This window comes from Phaenicophaeus curvirostris, chromosome 1 (genome assembly GCF_032191515.1).
Source record: "Phaenicophaeus curvirostris isolate KB17595 chromosome 1, BPBGC_Pcur_1.0, whole genome shotgun sequence".
NCBI lineage: Eukaryota > Metazoa > Chordata > Aves > Cuculiformes > Cuculidae > Phaenicophaeus > Phaenicophaeus curvirostris.
This window is the reverse complement of record NC_091392.1, coordinates 154,617,512-154,633,117: the sequence shown is the minus strand read 5'-3', so window position 1 is coordinate 154,633,117 and position 15,606 is coordinate 154,617,512. Positions and strand designations below refer to the sequence as shown.

The window sequence follows — 15,606 nt, the reverse complement described above, 5'->3', positions numbered from 1 at the left end:
GTTAGCTCTGGGCTCCTTTTGGCTTGTGGACCAGGGCAAAGTGATGGCTCCTCTGGAACTGCTTCTGATATAGTGTTCCATTTCTCCGCCCCGTAGAGCGTTCAGTGTCCCTTATTTTTTCTGTACTCAAATTTGCCCTTCTCTGTTGTCTTCTTTCCCTCAAATACCCAGATTATTTCCTCATGATATGCTATTTAAATACTGGTTGCTGCCAACACTTGCCTACATTAGCTTTGTATAGCAATTGCAAACACTTAGATGAATTAAATACAGAATGAGTCAGATAATTCAGTAATACAAACTGGGAAGTAATTTGGGGGTTGAAAGGTTTGAGGATTTTTGTCCTGAAAGCTGTGACCTGCTTGTTTAAACATAGTTAAGGACAAATGAAATGTGTGTTAAAAGAGATTTCTTTTAACAGCACATGGCATAACTTGAAAGAAGTTGAAAACAATGTAATCTTTTTGTAGAATTCAAAAAAATATTGCAAATCACAGCACTGATCTTCTGCCATATTAATCAGTATTTATATTAATATAAATGGAGCAACATTGTTGTACTAGGCATTTGGCATACATGGTGATCAGAACCAGCAAATATCTAGAAAACAAAGGCAAACTCCAGAGGCCTTTACCTCAAGATTCCGTGCTATTGCTAGTTGACCTTTTAAATCTAAATTAAAGCAATTGAAAACTATCAAAGCAAGCACTGTTTTCACAAAAGACCACCCACAGGTATTTCCTTGCAAAGTAAAGGGCTGCCAGTCAGTGTGTAACAAGACTTTTCTTTTCCAGCCTGCCACAACTGGAATTTACAGTCTTCTCCACTGGGTGGCAACCTAAGATGCAGCAACAGAAAAAACTGCTCTCTCCAGAGGACCACCAAAACAAACCAGAAATCCTACATTATTAAAGTTTATCTAAAGTTTTTGCTTCTGGTGATGTTGCACTCGGCAGTGCTATGAACATGTGGGGGAAAAAAAGAACCTTTGAACAAAGGTGGCTCATTATGGCCTAATTAGATTGGATGCAATTGAAACAGGTATTAACATACTCCCACAAAATCCCACTTTTTGTTTGTTACTTTACAATTATAATAATGCCCAGTCAAAATTTTCTAGTACAAGAAGAACACCTTTCCAGAAGGGAACAGATTCATTTTATTTTCAGAAGTTATTTTGTGGCTACCGGAAAACAAAGACACATGCAATTAAATTAAAAAAAAAAAAAAAACAGAAAAGAAAACCCACAAAAACACAGCAGCATAGTAAAAAGACAAAGTCCACTTTGTCATTATTGTACTATGACTGATATGACTTCAGTAAAGTTAAAATAAACAAATGGAGTGCAAATATGAAAGGCTTGAAGTGGAAGACAAAGTAGAGAAAATAATATGGAAATGAATGGGGAAAAGGTGTGAAAAATACAGGATAAGAAAGGTGTGCAAACACAAGATAAACTAGAAAAAGTTATGAAAAAATAAAAGGGGAATGACAGATTAGAGAGAGGAAAAAACTGTCATACTGGTGTTTTCTTCTGGAAAAACAGCAGAAAATAATATTTAAGTATTATTGTATTAAATTAAGAAAAAAAAATCTAAATGTTTTTGTCACAGTGAGGAAGCCAATAAAACTTTAAAACATTTCTGCTATAACATCTGTCTCTCACTTCCCAGTTCTGAGAGACTGCTGCAAAGCAAGGCATTGTGGACCCATCTCTCATGAGAGATCATTAGAAAACAGCTGGTTTATGTTCATTTGAGTTCCCAACAAGAACTGCTTTCTTGTTGGGCACTCAAATGGAGTGAGTGAGTGAGTGAGTGAGTGAGTGAGTGAGTGAGTGAGTGAGTGAGTAAAATGATTCAGAAATACCCAGCAGAGTATTAAGGAGAAAAAATTCTAATGGAGATATGTAGCCACTCAAGAAGCTCTATTCTCCCAGCAACCACTTTCTAAGTTTAACCAGCAGGAACTGGGAATAAAACATATACTGCTACACTTTCTCCTTTCTCTTCCTTGGGTACAGCCTCCCAGTTGCTGGCAATTCACAGAAAGGAATATTTGTATTATAACTTTACCAAGAATCCTTCATGAATTATTCTAGGAATTTGTCTAGCCATTCTTTGAATGCAGACACATTTTTGACTTCCAAAACATCTTGAGGCAGAGATTCTGTGTTCTATCCATACACTACGTGAATAAGTGCCTTCCTTTTATAGATGGCTGGCCAGGTGTCATTTTTTGTTTGTAACTCTGAGGGACTATTGCTTATTCACTTTTTCAAGTTTATGAGCTAGACTTTGGGTTTTGTGTGTATGATGGAAAAAAAATGCCCCAGGGCTGCTAGTTTTGACATGCTATAAAATAAAACTTTTTAATGTGCATTCAGCGTGAGATATTTTAATTTTTCTTCTATTGGTGTTGATTTGTTTGTTATCTTGTAAAAGAAAACTTTGCAGTAGAAGGTTTATCTATTTCCCAAATTTTCTCACATTATCAAGGTATTATCTTTTGTTTGAACTCATAAGAAATGCTAAAATAAAACCAGAATGTGTCTTAATTTTACTAAATGCAATTTTTATAGAACAGCAATTTGAGGCAAATGTAGGTGAGAAAAATAGCATGCCTCACTGGAAATCTGGCTTGCTTTCCAGGTGTTCTCACCAACTACCAGCTGACCTCAAGACGTTAAATATGATTTCCCATAGCTAGGATCTATTCACATGACAATGTTTGTCTTCAGGCTTAGCTTCCTCAAACGGAACCTACTTCAGGGTGAAATCTCCACTTTTTTCCTGTCATCTAAACAGATTTCATTTGATGGATTTCATTTATCCTCCAAGTTTCTTCCAAATTAATACAGTTAGGGAATTCATCTACCTTCACCTCTCCTCAAAAGCTTCTCTGAATTGAGTGAATTTAGCTGCATTCAACACCTAATTGACAGAAAATCTGACTACAATATGTACATGTATGTCTTCACTGCAGACAGATAGGTGAAGGTGTAGTAGCAGCACTCATAGATGCATACAGGTTTAAAAGAGTAACTCAGAATTATTTTATACACACATACAAATGAGAAAAGTGAACTTATCACACTGCTTATTTATTAGAAGATGACACTTCAATACTTCCTAGGACATGAGTTGTTCTGTCCCTAGAGAAAGTATTTGTTATCTTCCTACAAAATGATCGTCTTACACATTTAAAGTCTACTTCACATTCACAGAAAAGGAAATAAAACAAAAGACAATGCAAATCCCAAATAGCTCAAATGTTTTCTGGATGTGATGGAAGTATTAGGGAAAATTGCTCAACTGAACAACAACTGTAGGATCTTTTTACATATGGCTTCTCTTCATGTATTCTACTACAATTTGTGTACACAGCTGAGACAAGACTTTTTCTTGTCATGAGCATCTGTTTGACACATTGTATGCGCTGTTATCTATGACTGTGAGCTGTTCCAATGGCACTGCTGAAGCATCTGCCATGTAGGCTGCCTCTACAGAGGAGTTCAAAGCCTAGAGGAATCTAAAATGAAGCAGCAAAAAGAAATTCAGTGAGCTTCAGCTGACATCCAGAAAACCTGTTTTTCTTTGAACTTCAGTGGTCACCTTCTGGTGTCTTAAGAATGGTGCACAGTAGTGCACCTGCAACTATAGCTTCCGTAGCTTACTGAGACACAGGGTAGAAGTGACCTATTTTTGTACTTTCTTTCTGACAGTCATGAAATATGCTCTGATTTGTCTCTTTCTCTTCTCTTAGTGTGCAAATTTTCTGCCATCAGACTTGCACATCGAGGGCAAGATTCAGATCATCTAAACTATGCAGCTGTCCTGTGCTTCTCAATCCAAGTGCTTACAGTGGTTGGAAACAGCCAGTCCACTAGGACCAGTGGTGATCCATTGACTATACAGACTCAAGAAGTCCAGATTAGATGCCTACATTATGCATATCTAAAGAAGTCAGTTGAATCTCACACCTAACATATTCTTCTCACCCCTAACATAGTCTTCCCAATATACTCAAATATGGCATTATCAACATATTAATCCAAAAGAATCAACTGTATTGACTAAAACATGAGCTAAATTATTTTCCATATTAAGTCTTTCATAGGTGTCTAAGAAAATAAACAACTTCTGGCTGTTTGATCCAACATTTTATTTCTGCAAATATGTTCCTTCACTGAGACAGCAAAAGTGCAGAAGAGATGGCAGAGTCTAGCTATTGGCTCTTGAACTGCCTGGTTAAAAAAATCTCCCTTGAAAAATTAATTCTCTTGATAGAAAAATATGGATTTGAAATTAAATGCTTACTGCCAAGATATTTGTGATTATAGTCTGTACTGTCAAAGGCTGATGGGCAGTACTCCAGAATGAGCTTTCATTGGTTTGGATCACAGTCAAATCTTTCCTGTGCTAGAAATACACGCAGTCAAGAACCAGTTGAATTGAAGAACATAGAGTGATAATCTGCCAATATAGTGATAATCTGCTGAGGTATGTAATGCCTTCTTTGTCTATATCTTTTGTGGCAAGGTAAGGTGGGTATTCAGCCCCTTGAGACAGAAGACAGGAAGGGGAAGCAGAACAAACTCCAGTGTTCTAAGAGGAAATAGAGATCTGCTCTGCCAATTAGACACTCACAAGTCTATGGGGCCAGATGGGGTCCATCCAAGGGCATTAAGAGGTCTGGAAGAGGTGTTCACCAGTTCCCTTTCCACCATCCACAAGCAGTCCTGACTGACTGGGGAAGTTCCACTTGACTGGAGGTTGGCAAATGTTCTGCCTATTTAGAAGAGGGATTGGAGGGAGGATGTGGGGAACTACAGCCATGTCAGTCGGACCTCGATGCCAGGGAAGGTCACAGAGCAGGTCTTCTTGAGTGCTATTACACGGTACATACAAGCCAACCAGGCAATCAGATCCAGTCAAAGTGGGTTTATGACAGGCAGATCCTACCAAACTAACCTGATCACCTTCTATGACAAGATTATCCACTTAGCAGAAGAGGGAAAGGCTGTGGATACAGTGTAGATGGACTTCAGTAAAGCCTTTGACACTGTTCCTCACAGCGTTCTGCTTGAGAAAGTGGTGACCACTAGACTGGACAGGCATAATCTTTGCTGGGTAAAAATCTAGCTGGATGGCCAGACCCAAAGAGTGATGGTAAATGGAATTAACCCCAGTTTGAAGCTAGTCACAAGTGGTGTTCCCCAGTGTTGAGTCCAGTTGTATTAAATATTTTTATTGATGATCTGGATAAGGATATTGAGTGTACCCTTAGCAAGTTTGCAGATGACCCTAAGTCAATCTGTTTGTGGGTAGGGAGGCTCTGCAGAGGGATCTGAACAAGCTGGATTGATGGGCTGAGACCAATGGTATGAGATTCAACAAGGCCAAGTGCAGAGACCTGCACTTGGGACATACAGCATACAGTGCTACAGGCCTGGGGATAAGGGGCTGGAAAGGTGCCTGGCAGAGAAGGATCTGGGGGTATTGGCTGACAGTCAGCTGAATATGAGTCAGTAGTGTGGCCGAGAAGGCCAATAGTATCTTGGCTTGTATCAGAAACAGCATGGCCAGCAGGACCAGGGAAGTGATTGTGCTCCTGTACTCAGCATTGGTGAGGCTGCACCTCGATTACTGAGTTCATTTCTGGGCCTCTCACTACAAGATGGACAGAGATTTTAAAGACATCAGATATGAAAGTGAGACATAGTAAAAGAAGGTCTAGTAGGAACATACTTGGATACAGGAATGTAAGTTTTTCTCGGGTATCTTTGTCATCATATTTGAGAAAAAGACATGAAAATACCAATTTCTGTAAGAGTTTATAAGAACTGGAGATTTAAAATCTGAAGTTATAGGTGCCAGAACTTCTCCTACAGAGAAAATGGGCTTAGAAAACAGAGAGAAAATAAAAAGAAATATTTTATATTCTTTACATAAAGAGTCTAACCCTTTCTAAATCCATTCCTAACTTTGCTTGCCTTTAAAATGAAACAACTTTAAGAAACTATGCAAACTAGAAAGTTTTATTCCTTATTTGAGAACATGTTCTATCTTTGACCAAAGGTATGAGAAAGAGCTAGAGTGGTGTTTGGTCCTGCACAATCCTTTATGCTCCTCACCCCCATTACCTTCACACATCACTTTGATCAGAAGATCAGCACTAGCAAATATTGATCAACACAGATATATGACATCACTTTTAGTATTAGGGTCAACATGCATACCTAGGTTTCTGGTGAAAAATTTCAAAGAGTTAGGTACAATGATTTTAGATCAATCTCTGGGGTTTAACAGTTAGCGCTTAGAGTATTTTGGAGTTTAATTTCAGCATAGATACTTTGTATTAGCTGTTTAAAAATATAACTAGGTTTCCAGATATTTTAAATGTGTTTAACGTAAATTCTACCACTACCGTTAGACTGATGCCCTTTACAGCCCAGGAGGAGAAAAAAGTCCTTATAGGAAGTTCTATCCAATCATTCAAAACTAAATTAATTGCATGCTACAAGGGTCCATTTATCTCTTCACTTAAAAAAAAGAGGCCAAGAGGCCAATTCAGATGATTATTTCTTCATAAAAATACCTGGAGTAGGAGAGATTAGGAATATAACAAATTTTATCATTGCAAACTCTTATTAACATAAAATATAAATGTGTTTAAAAAGTAACACAGCAAAGGTTCACACCTCACAGTCTTACAAGGAAAAGCTACCTCTTATCACACAGCAGTATGCTATAGTGCAACCCCCCCCATCAATAGGTATGGGATTTCCTCTAAGGTACATGATTCCTAACAGTTTGAAGGAAGGTCTTCCTGGTGCTCCTGCCCGTTACAAGCAGCAGAGAGGTCTCTTTTACTATGGAAGGAAAACAGTTCTTTGTGAGTTTGGGCTGTATATTATGCTTCATATTTTCTTTCTCTGCCTCATAGTGATCAAGTATGTATTTGTGAGGATTCTCCACAGTCTGCTGTTGAGTAAATGTAACAATTTAGTTCTCCCACTTTGACCTATTCTTCATAATAACTTCTTATACGAAATGCTAGTCACAAGCTGAACATGAAAACCTCTCAAATTTGGACATGGCTATTCACACTAGTGCTTGACTGGGTCATATGCTAAGCCTGCAGCATGGCAAATATAAGCATGTTAATGTTTCCTTTTCATTACTTTTTGCTTGTCTTTCTCAGAGACAGTTGACACTGAAACACTCAGCAGATATGTGCTTGCCCACATGGCTAAATTCAAACCATCACTTGGAACATTTTAAAGACAAAAATGCATTAACTGAGCTAGCAAATTGTAGCATGGGATACTACATTTTCATAATTAAAATTCTTTCTGAATTAAGGTAGCTTCAATTTAGTTCATTTATTCAATTAATTGAGTAAAAAGTGAGCTAACATCACTGATTTCTAAATTCATAGTCTTCATTGATTCAGCTTATTTCTCGTGAGTGCCTCTACGTGGATGAATGCTAAAAAACTTTGGTCCTGAGAATGCAGATTTAGAATAGAAACAGTTAGAAAAAAATGGTCATTTGAATGAATTTAAGCCAACTTGTGCCTCCCGTCATATAATTCTAAAGGAATATAAAAAGAAGCTGAACTGCTAAGGAAGATAAGAAACCACAACTTCTATTAAAGAGAACAGACAATATGGTATTTTGAAGCAGATGCTCACAGACTCACAGTTGTGAATGGCAGATAAGTTTTACTTCATTAAAGAGGATACAGCGATTCTTTTAACTACAAAAGAGCAAGAATTAGATACAATTGGAAAGAATTATATTCATTTCTAGAAAATATAATGAGTAAACTCATTCTTTATATGCATTAACACTATTATATGAATATCAATTTCTTATCATCTATATTACATAAATGACATTAACAAAATCAAGCTGTATGCATAATAATCTCCAGAACATTCACCAAACTGGAACTATATAAAGCAAAATTACCACAAACTTTCACAATTAGACAAAAAGAAAAAATGAGTGTATTTCACATAAGACTCCCAACCAACTTCCAGATCTCTAAAATCACCCTGTTTGAATATCTAAGTCAGCTGAGAAAATGTAAAGAAATGCAAAATCCTTGCATAATATAAGTTTCTTGATGTATTTTCATAGTTGGTGCAGAATGCTCTACGAAAATCTGACCTATGGCTGTCAAGAGAAAACTGTTCAGCAGATGCAGCATAGCAAAATGAAGGTTGAAAGGGACACCTATAAATGTGGTGGTACTGTAGATCAGTAATAATAAGTTTTCTACCTGGACTGGTAAGACTGCAGTGTTCATAGAGGACTGCTGTGAAGACTACAGTGAAAGAGGACCCCTGACAAGATATTTCATGACCCAAAATACTATTTAGATTATTCATTGAGAGCTGCTGTATTAAATTGTCATAGCTAGAGGTGATAAATAATTTGTATTTAAAAATACAGAATGTTGCAGAACATCACTCTGTGAAAGGTGCCTCATGGTAAAATATCACTAAACTTATTATTTGAAAGGAATTCTGTATATCAAAGTTGAATTCAGTTAGATCATATTTCTTTTATAAGAACTTCAGTGAGGCAGAAATAGACAAATCTACTGTCTAACACAATCCACTATAATTCATAGTTATTTATTTTATGTTAGGCTTATTTTTGAACTATGCAGCAAAGTCTCTTGCATGAGTTTTCCTTGGTATTAATATGAAAACTTATTACACAAAATGCAGATGATGAATTATTTTTTTTTTTTGCTACACTGTTTCATGTCATAAACTATGTCGAAGTAGTCCTCAATACCTTAGGAAAACCCCAGTACTAAATTCTGGACTAAATCTATTTTCCTATGGCTGGGTAAAAGGAAAGAACAAACCACTCCAAAACAAAAGTATAGTAAGTCCATATTTCAAAATCATAGAATAGGTTTTCACTGTTCTTTTGCATGCCTATGTATCAGCAATCTTCTGTGACTCTATAAAAACTCTTATTTACCTAATGTGCCTCTAATCATGTTTTTCAATTTAAAAGTCAATACATTTTGTAAATTGTTAAAAGCTTAATAAAAATTAATTCACCCAGGATTAGAGCCTTTTCATTATAAGCTCTGCTGTGCATGACAAACAACTCAAATGTTTCTAGGACAAACATTATGGGAAATTATAGATTTGCTCAAGAAGACGAAAGGAAAATCTAATAATTTATTTTGAGATAATCAAATGCAATTTATATCTTATTGCTTTTATGTAATTAAAAAAAAAATCCGTCCTGAAATGTCATGAGATTTACCTAAGCATATATATCATCTTTATTATCACAGAAATTATTTTATTTTTATATCTCATGTAAAAATAGAGAACAAACCCCACTATTAATATAAACAAAGTGATTCTATGCCTTTTCATCTTTGCCTCTAATGTCAGACTCATATCTCTTAATACCAGCTGATATAGGGATCTGAAGTTCAGCTTTTATATAAACTAACTAGTATTTATATCATCTGTCACCAAGCCAGTGTCCTTCTTTCTTATAATTTTTGTCTTTCACTGGAAAGACAGATTATATTCTCAAATATAATATATTATATTATATATTATAATATAATATATAATCTCACAGATTATATTCTCAAATATAATTTCTAAATACATTAAGCTAACCCAAAAATAATGTTTAAGGTTTATCAGAAGAAAAGACAACAAAAGGTTACCTCCATCAACTAGAATAATATAAAATTACGGTTTTTAATTCAATTACATTTTGATGTTAGAAATAGAAATGCCTTTTGTTTTCTATATTGACACAGAAAATTTTATCATAAGCCCCTCTCATTCTTCTGATATGCAAAGCAGAATCAACATGAAATTATTTGTCATTGGAAGGGTTAGCAGTGGTAAAACTAATGGTGTTGCTGATTAGTCATTAAACAAATCCTAATGTCAGTAGTTTTCCAAATGAAAATGCATAAAGTGTAATGACAAATTCCTCCTGAATTCAGGGAGGACCTTTGGTACCCCATGTTCCTATAGGTCAGATGACATGAATTTTCATTACAGCCCAGGTGCCATATGTTGGCAACTTCACTTCCAATCATCCCTAATGGGGCAGCTGCAATTCAAAAAAAAAAAAATTCAGATTTCAGACATTTAACAATTAATTTAATTTTTATTTTGTTTACAAGACATTCAGCCTACAAATATCTTTATCCACCATCTACTTCTTAAGTTGACTCAGTGTTTTGGTATCTGAAATCTTCTAGTTAACCTGCTGTGAAATGCTACTTGATGGTAAGATGTGATCAGTTCATGGGAAGCCTGAACATTCACAGTTCCAGGTCAGGCATTTCCAGATTTGCAGTGTGCAAGGAACCACATATTTACCATTGTCACACATTTCAATAGCCTCTGTTGGCAACAGTCTATTAGGCAGAGCAGTAAGAGCCACAAAGGACTGTTCCCACATTTCAAGTCATTCAAGGAAATCTTTTGCATATGTGGCAAGTGGTGCCTTTTATGGCAGTTTACGTTCTGTCTCATTGCAAACAGATGACCAGCTCAATTACTCAAACAGAAGAAAACTAAAAAGTATTAATTAGATCTCTTTATATTACCATTTATCTTCTTTTATTGGTTAAGAAGAGATTCAGGACTGTAGTCTTGTTTCAGAATATTTAAGACTCAAAAGAGAAAATTCCTTTCCCCAGTCTGTGCTAAAGAGCTGTGCTAAAGCTAAGTATTTGTTTGATGATGGATTCTTATTATAATCACTTTCTAACAATTTGCTCAGCAATTAAAATCAATCATGCTGTTTAATTCGTCTTAATTGGGATGCTTTAGGTATGTGTTTCATATGAAACTCTTCCTTCCAAACTTGATTAGCTGTTTTTAATAATCTCCATTAGCCTTGAATTCTTCAACAGACATAATTTTACTATTTTCTTCCACCATGTCTATTTTTATTTCAATGGAATCACTGATCTCAAGATGTACAGTACACATTCTGCTCTCCTCTGAGGATTTTTGATCCAACTTTCTTTGTACTCTAGCCAGGCACTTTGGAGTACCAAAACTGTATACGTCAATTAAGCCACTTTCTGTTCATGAATGAGAAAAATCTGTCTGTTTTCACAGCGCTCATTATTTTAGCATTAACACTAAAACGCCACTGAAATTCTGGACTGATACTTGCAATTCACATATGCTTTCATAGTGCATAACTTATTAGTAGCAATTCCTCTTTTTCCACTGAACCTAATGAATCCCATAACACTAAATTCCAGGTATTTCATCATGGCACTCAGTTATGCCTTTAAAACTGCAGTTTGAATTCCATGATCACCTACTGTATTCACACAATAGGGTAAAACTGTGGAAGGGCTGAAGACCCTCCCCCCTGAGAGGTCCTCTCCACTACTCTGCAGTGATGTGGACCTTGCAAAAGAGTAGGCTTGCCCTGCAAATCCTGCCCATTATCAGTCTTGTCTGACATTAACACAGGAATATGGGGATTCTGGTCTCAGTTTTGATAAAATACAAGCCTACAACGTGTGACAGCCTAGATTCAGAACAATTTCTAGTTTCAGAACCAAGGGCCATATTGCAATGACATTACAATTTAAAAGAACAAACAAACAAAAATATTTAAACCCAAAAGGAAACATCTGAAGTATATGAAATGTAAACTGTTAAGTAAGTTTTCATTTCAGTAATGTCCTCTTTTTCTTCTTCTGACCCTTTCCTATCCAGGCTTTATAATTGCTTAGGTGGTATTAGAGGCAGCAAGATTTACCTGAGATATGATATTACAGCCTTTAAAACCTAGAAGTACTTCCTTTATAAAAATGCACAGAAAAGGAGAAAGAAGAATTGCAATATTTTATATTTTTAAACATATCTATCTTCTGTCTTCAGGGCTTATTGCTTCTTGCAGCTTGAAACACAGATATAGCAATCTTAGCAATCTCTTCAGGTCCTGGTACTCTCATACCAGCACTATGTAGCTTCTGATATTATGTTCCCACATCAGGCTCAAAATGATGCAGTCATCACCAGCTATGGCACCTGATTTTTAACTGGAAGGCAAAACTAGATGGAAATTATGAAGAATCCAAACCGGATAAAATCTATTTACTTTAACTAATTTGAACAATATAGACTTTCCCCCATCTGTGCCAGGAACACTGCGCAGAAGATTTCACTAATATCTTTATTTATTGCTATACTACACGCAGGCAAATGAAGAAATAAGAAAAGAGAATATGTGTATGTACAGGTTCAGGTGTTCTTGAGTATTTACACAGAAAAGTGATGATGCCTGGTCAGGTCATTATTGTTCCTAAAATGTCACAGTATCCTGGCATCATTGAAACAAAAGCTGAGCATCATAGGATTTAGATAATACTAGATTCAGAAACAGGGGGCTGGAGTTTTTAAGAGGTTATCTCTAAAGAAAAATTGGCTTTTGCTGCATCATTTGTCAGTGGCTCACCTTGCCTGTTTTTAATTATCCTCCTTCAGGCAGATGCTGGACCCCAAAACTACCTATTTTTGTGCCTTATTGTCCTTGCCATTAGAAAATTCTCCCTAATAGTTAATGAGTATATATTTTAAATATTTAGCCGTATTAACTTTAACTTAGTTAGCCCCAAACTGGTCAGGCATTGGACCAGATGATCATTGTAGGTCTTTTCCAACCTGTTCTATCCTATTCTATTCTTATAGTACAAACATAGTAAGAGTATGGTAGTATAATGTAATAATGCGTAAAATACAGTAGATTATAAGCAGACAAAAGTAATTATGGAAGAACCTTGATCTTAGGAAAACTGTAATTACAAGATGCTAACTTCAGACTGTTACTGAAACATTTGGTAGGAGTAGCATAACTTATTAGGGAAGGGTAGCAAAACAAAAGCCATGAGCTAAAGTTGACATTAAATGTCAATATAGATGTCTAAAGAAAGGACATGCCATCTTGAGAAGATCGTTGAAACCTTAGGACAGATTCCCAATGAGACTATCATTGGGAGTCAACCACTCATTGGGACTTGGTGCTACTAAAACATTGGACTACCCAGGAAGGTACATAAAAGAAGGCCTGTAGCCGCTTACTGAAAGGGTGTTCATTAAGTTTCCTTAGGTATTACTAATCAATAAATTACAACTTCTACCTAACCCTCTTAGAGACAGCTGAAGCTACAGGCTGTTATTGGTCCTTCTGCTTGGTACCAGCTATCTCCCACTTTACTTCACAGCTTTTAGCCACCTTCTCTGATATGACTTTTGATACTACCCACTAATACATACTATATTAAAAGTGTAATTTTATAAAAAAATAATTGCAATGAACATTTTTATATCTTGGTCTCTGTCATGACAAGGACTTACTGCTTGGAGAAATACTTGATGAAAGCAATAAAGCAAAAACACAGAGATCGGCTCTCTGAAAATCCTTCTGACATCCATAAATGCAAGTTTTTTGTAAGCTGTGAAATAAATTGATTCCAGAGATACACATGCAGGAGCGTAGTAGTTTATTATTATCTCTTCTTTGCGATTGCTGCTGAATGATGTCTCCCAAGCCACTGAATACATAAAATGATACATGTGTTCCACTTTCAAAGTGTTTTATCTTTGTGTCTTAACTTTTAGCTCTCTCCTGAGAAACCATATATATAAAGATATTACTTCATTCTTAGAGACAGATAAAGTTTTAAGCAAATAGCTTGAGTCTGCTATCACACACTCTGTATTAAAAGGAACATTTTATAAAGATCAAGCTCAAACAAAAATCCATTTTCTCTTTCTCTAGCTGTATTTTGTAAACGTCAGTCCAGCTTAATTTCCAGTATATGTTTAGGTGCTGTGAATGTGAAGGGAAATTGTCTAAAGAATAGTAGAATTCTCTTTGTCCTCAAAGCAGAGATACAGGGAGATTTTTTTTTTTACTGTTTACAGGCGAAGAGAGAAGGAAGAGAGAAGGAAGAGAGAAGGAAGAGAGAAGGAAGAGAGAAGGAAGAGAGAAGGAAGAGAGAAGGAAGAGAGAAGGAAGAGAGAAGGAAGAGAGAAGGAAGAGAGAAGGAAGCTCCACAGTAATTTGGTTTTAGTATTTACTCTGTCATATATCTAGGGAAACAATGTACTTGACTCCAGTTGTAAGCTACTGTAGGGAAAGAAGAAATATGAAAGATAAGACAAAAGTGAGTCATAAAGGTACCTTCTTACAACATCTTCTCCATTCCAACACGGGAGTCCATCGGCAGCTGCCAGCTCATTACCACACAGCTGATCAGCCAGGCCGCCATAAAATGCTCTGTAGAGCCGCAGGTGGCTGATAAATTCTCTGCACAGGGAAACATGGGAAATAGTTGACAGTGTCAATCAATAACATTAAGCAGTACTGCTGTTGTGCTTTTCTATAAGAAGGTAAATAATGTGATTATTCTATTACTCTCCATTGGTTCTAACAATTTTTTTAAATTAATTTTTCAATTTCCTGTTAGATAAGTTTGATTTTCTCAGATTGTCTTCAGTAGTTTATAAAGTTGATACTCTCACTGGTCAAAGCCAAACAATATACCATACTCATGCTGTGGAACAGAAATAGTTTTCCTCCAACCTGACATGTTCTTGCATAACTGAAATATTTTACAATGATAGACATGCACAAATATACCAAAAAAGTTCCAAAAATTGCACATAGAAAACAGAAAAATATATGTATATGAATAAGTCATCTGTTTTTCAAAAATGCTGTCAGCTGGTCCCTTACACCTGTTGCAAATACTACAAAGAATATTTATTAGTGCTATGGAGTAACTCAAGATTTAGGTAAGATGACTTTAAGATGGAGGTGTTAAATATTTAGTGGATATTTAAATTAATGTCTGAAAAATTACATCAGTTTTATCATGCACTGTGCTGGTAGTTTGTAAATTATGTATTGCCATTTTAATGCAAATGATAAGCTTTTGTACTTAAATCAAAATGAATGACTTTTTAGTTAGTATGATTTCAACTGGATTGCAATATTTATGTTTATAAACTGTTGGCATATGTATTGAAAATCTCTTTCTGAAAGAACAATCGCTGCTGTGAAAAATTAAAATATCTATTCATTATGGTTTAGAACATCACACTATACTGAGTTATCTATGACTGACAAAGAAAGGCACTAGCAAATGCTATACTCATTGCTCTATAAGCTAGCAAGCCTCATTTTATGTTAATTTCTTCTGTGGAGTTTGGAGTTGTGAAAAAATGCCAGAAATATTCTCTACATTTCCCTCTATTTAGTCAACAGAGGCTTACACTGGCAAAAGAAATCAAACTGGTTAAGTATTGTTTACTATAAATTAATAAAACATGAGTGATTATGTATATTCCGCTATTTAAAAAGTCATATGCTCTTTATTGTAATTGTAGGGCAAATATTTTACATAAACCACAGTAATTTAGATTTATTGTGCTTATTAAATGTGACATGAGTGCTCTACTAAAACTAAAACTGCAGTTTTGAAAATCTCAGGTAGGGTCAATTTTGATTATACATGATATAATTGCCTATATGCAATATATTTTAAATATGTAAATA

At 35.6% G+C, this 15,606-nt stretch overlaps 1 protein-coding gene across 2 annotated transcripts in view; it reads right to left on the bottom strand.

The window, feature by feature from the left end:
- Positions 1–15,606, bottom strand: part of GPC5 (glypican 5) — a 643,004-nt gene that overhangs the window by 505,119 nt on the left and 122,279 nt on the right. For both annotated transcript variants that reach the window (XM_069878636.1, XM_069878646.1), the window contains exon 5: positions 14,230–14,355. In XM_069878636.1, coding sequence (XP_069734737.1) covers positions 14,230–14,355 — 126 coding nt within the window. The remainder of the gene's footprint in view (positions 1–14,229; positions 14,356–15,606) is intronic.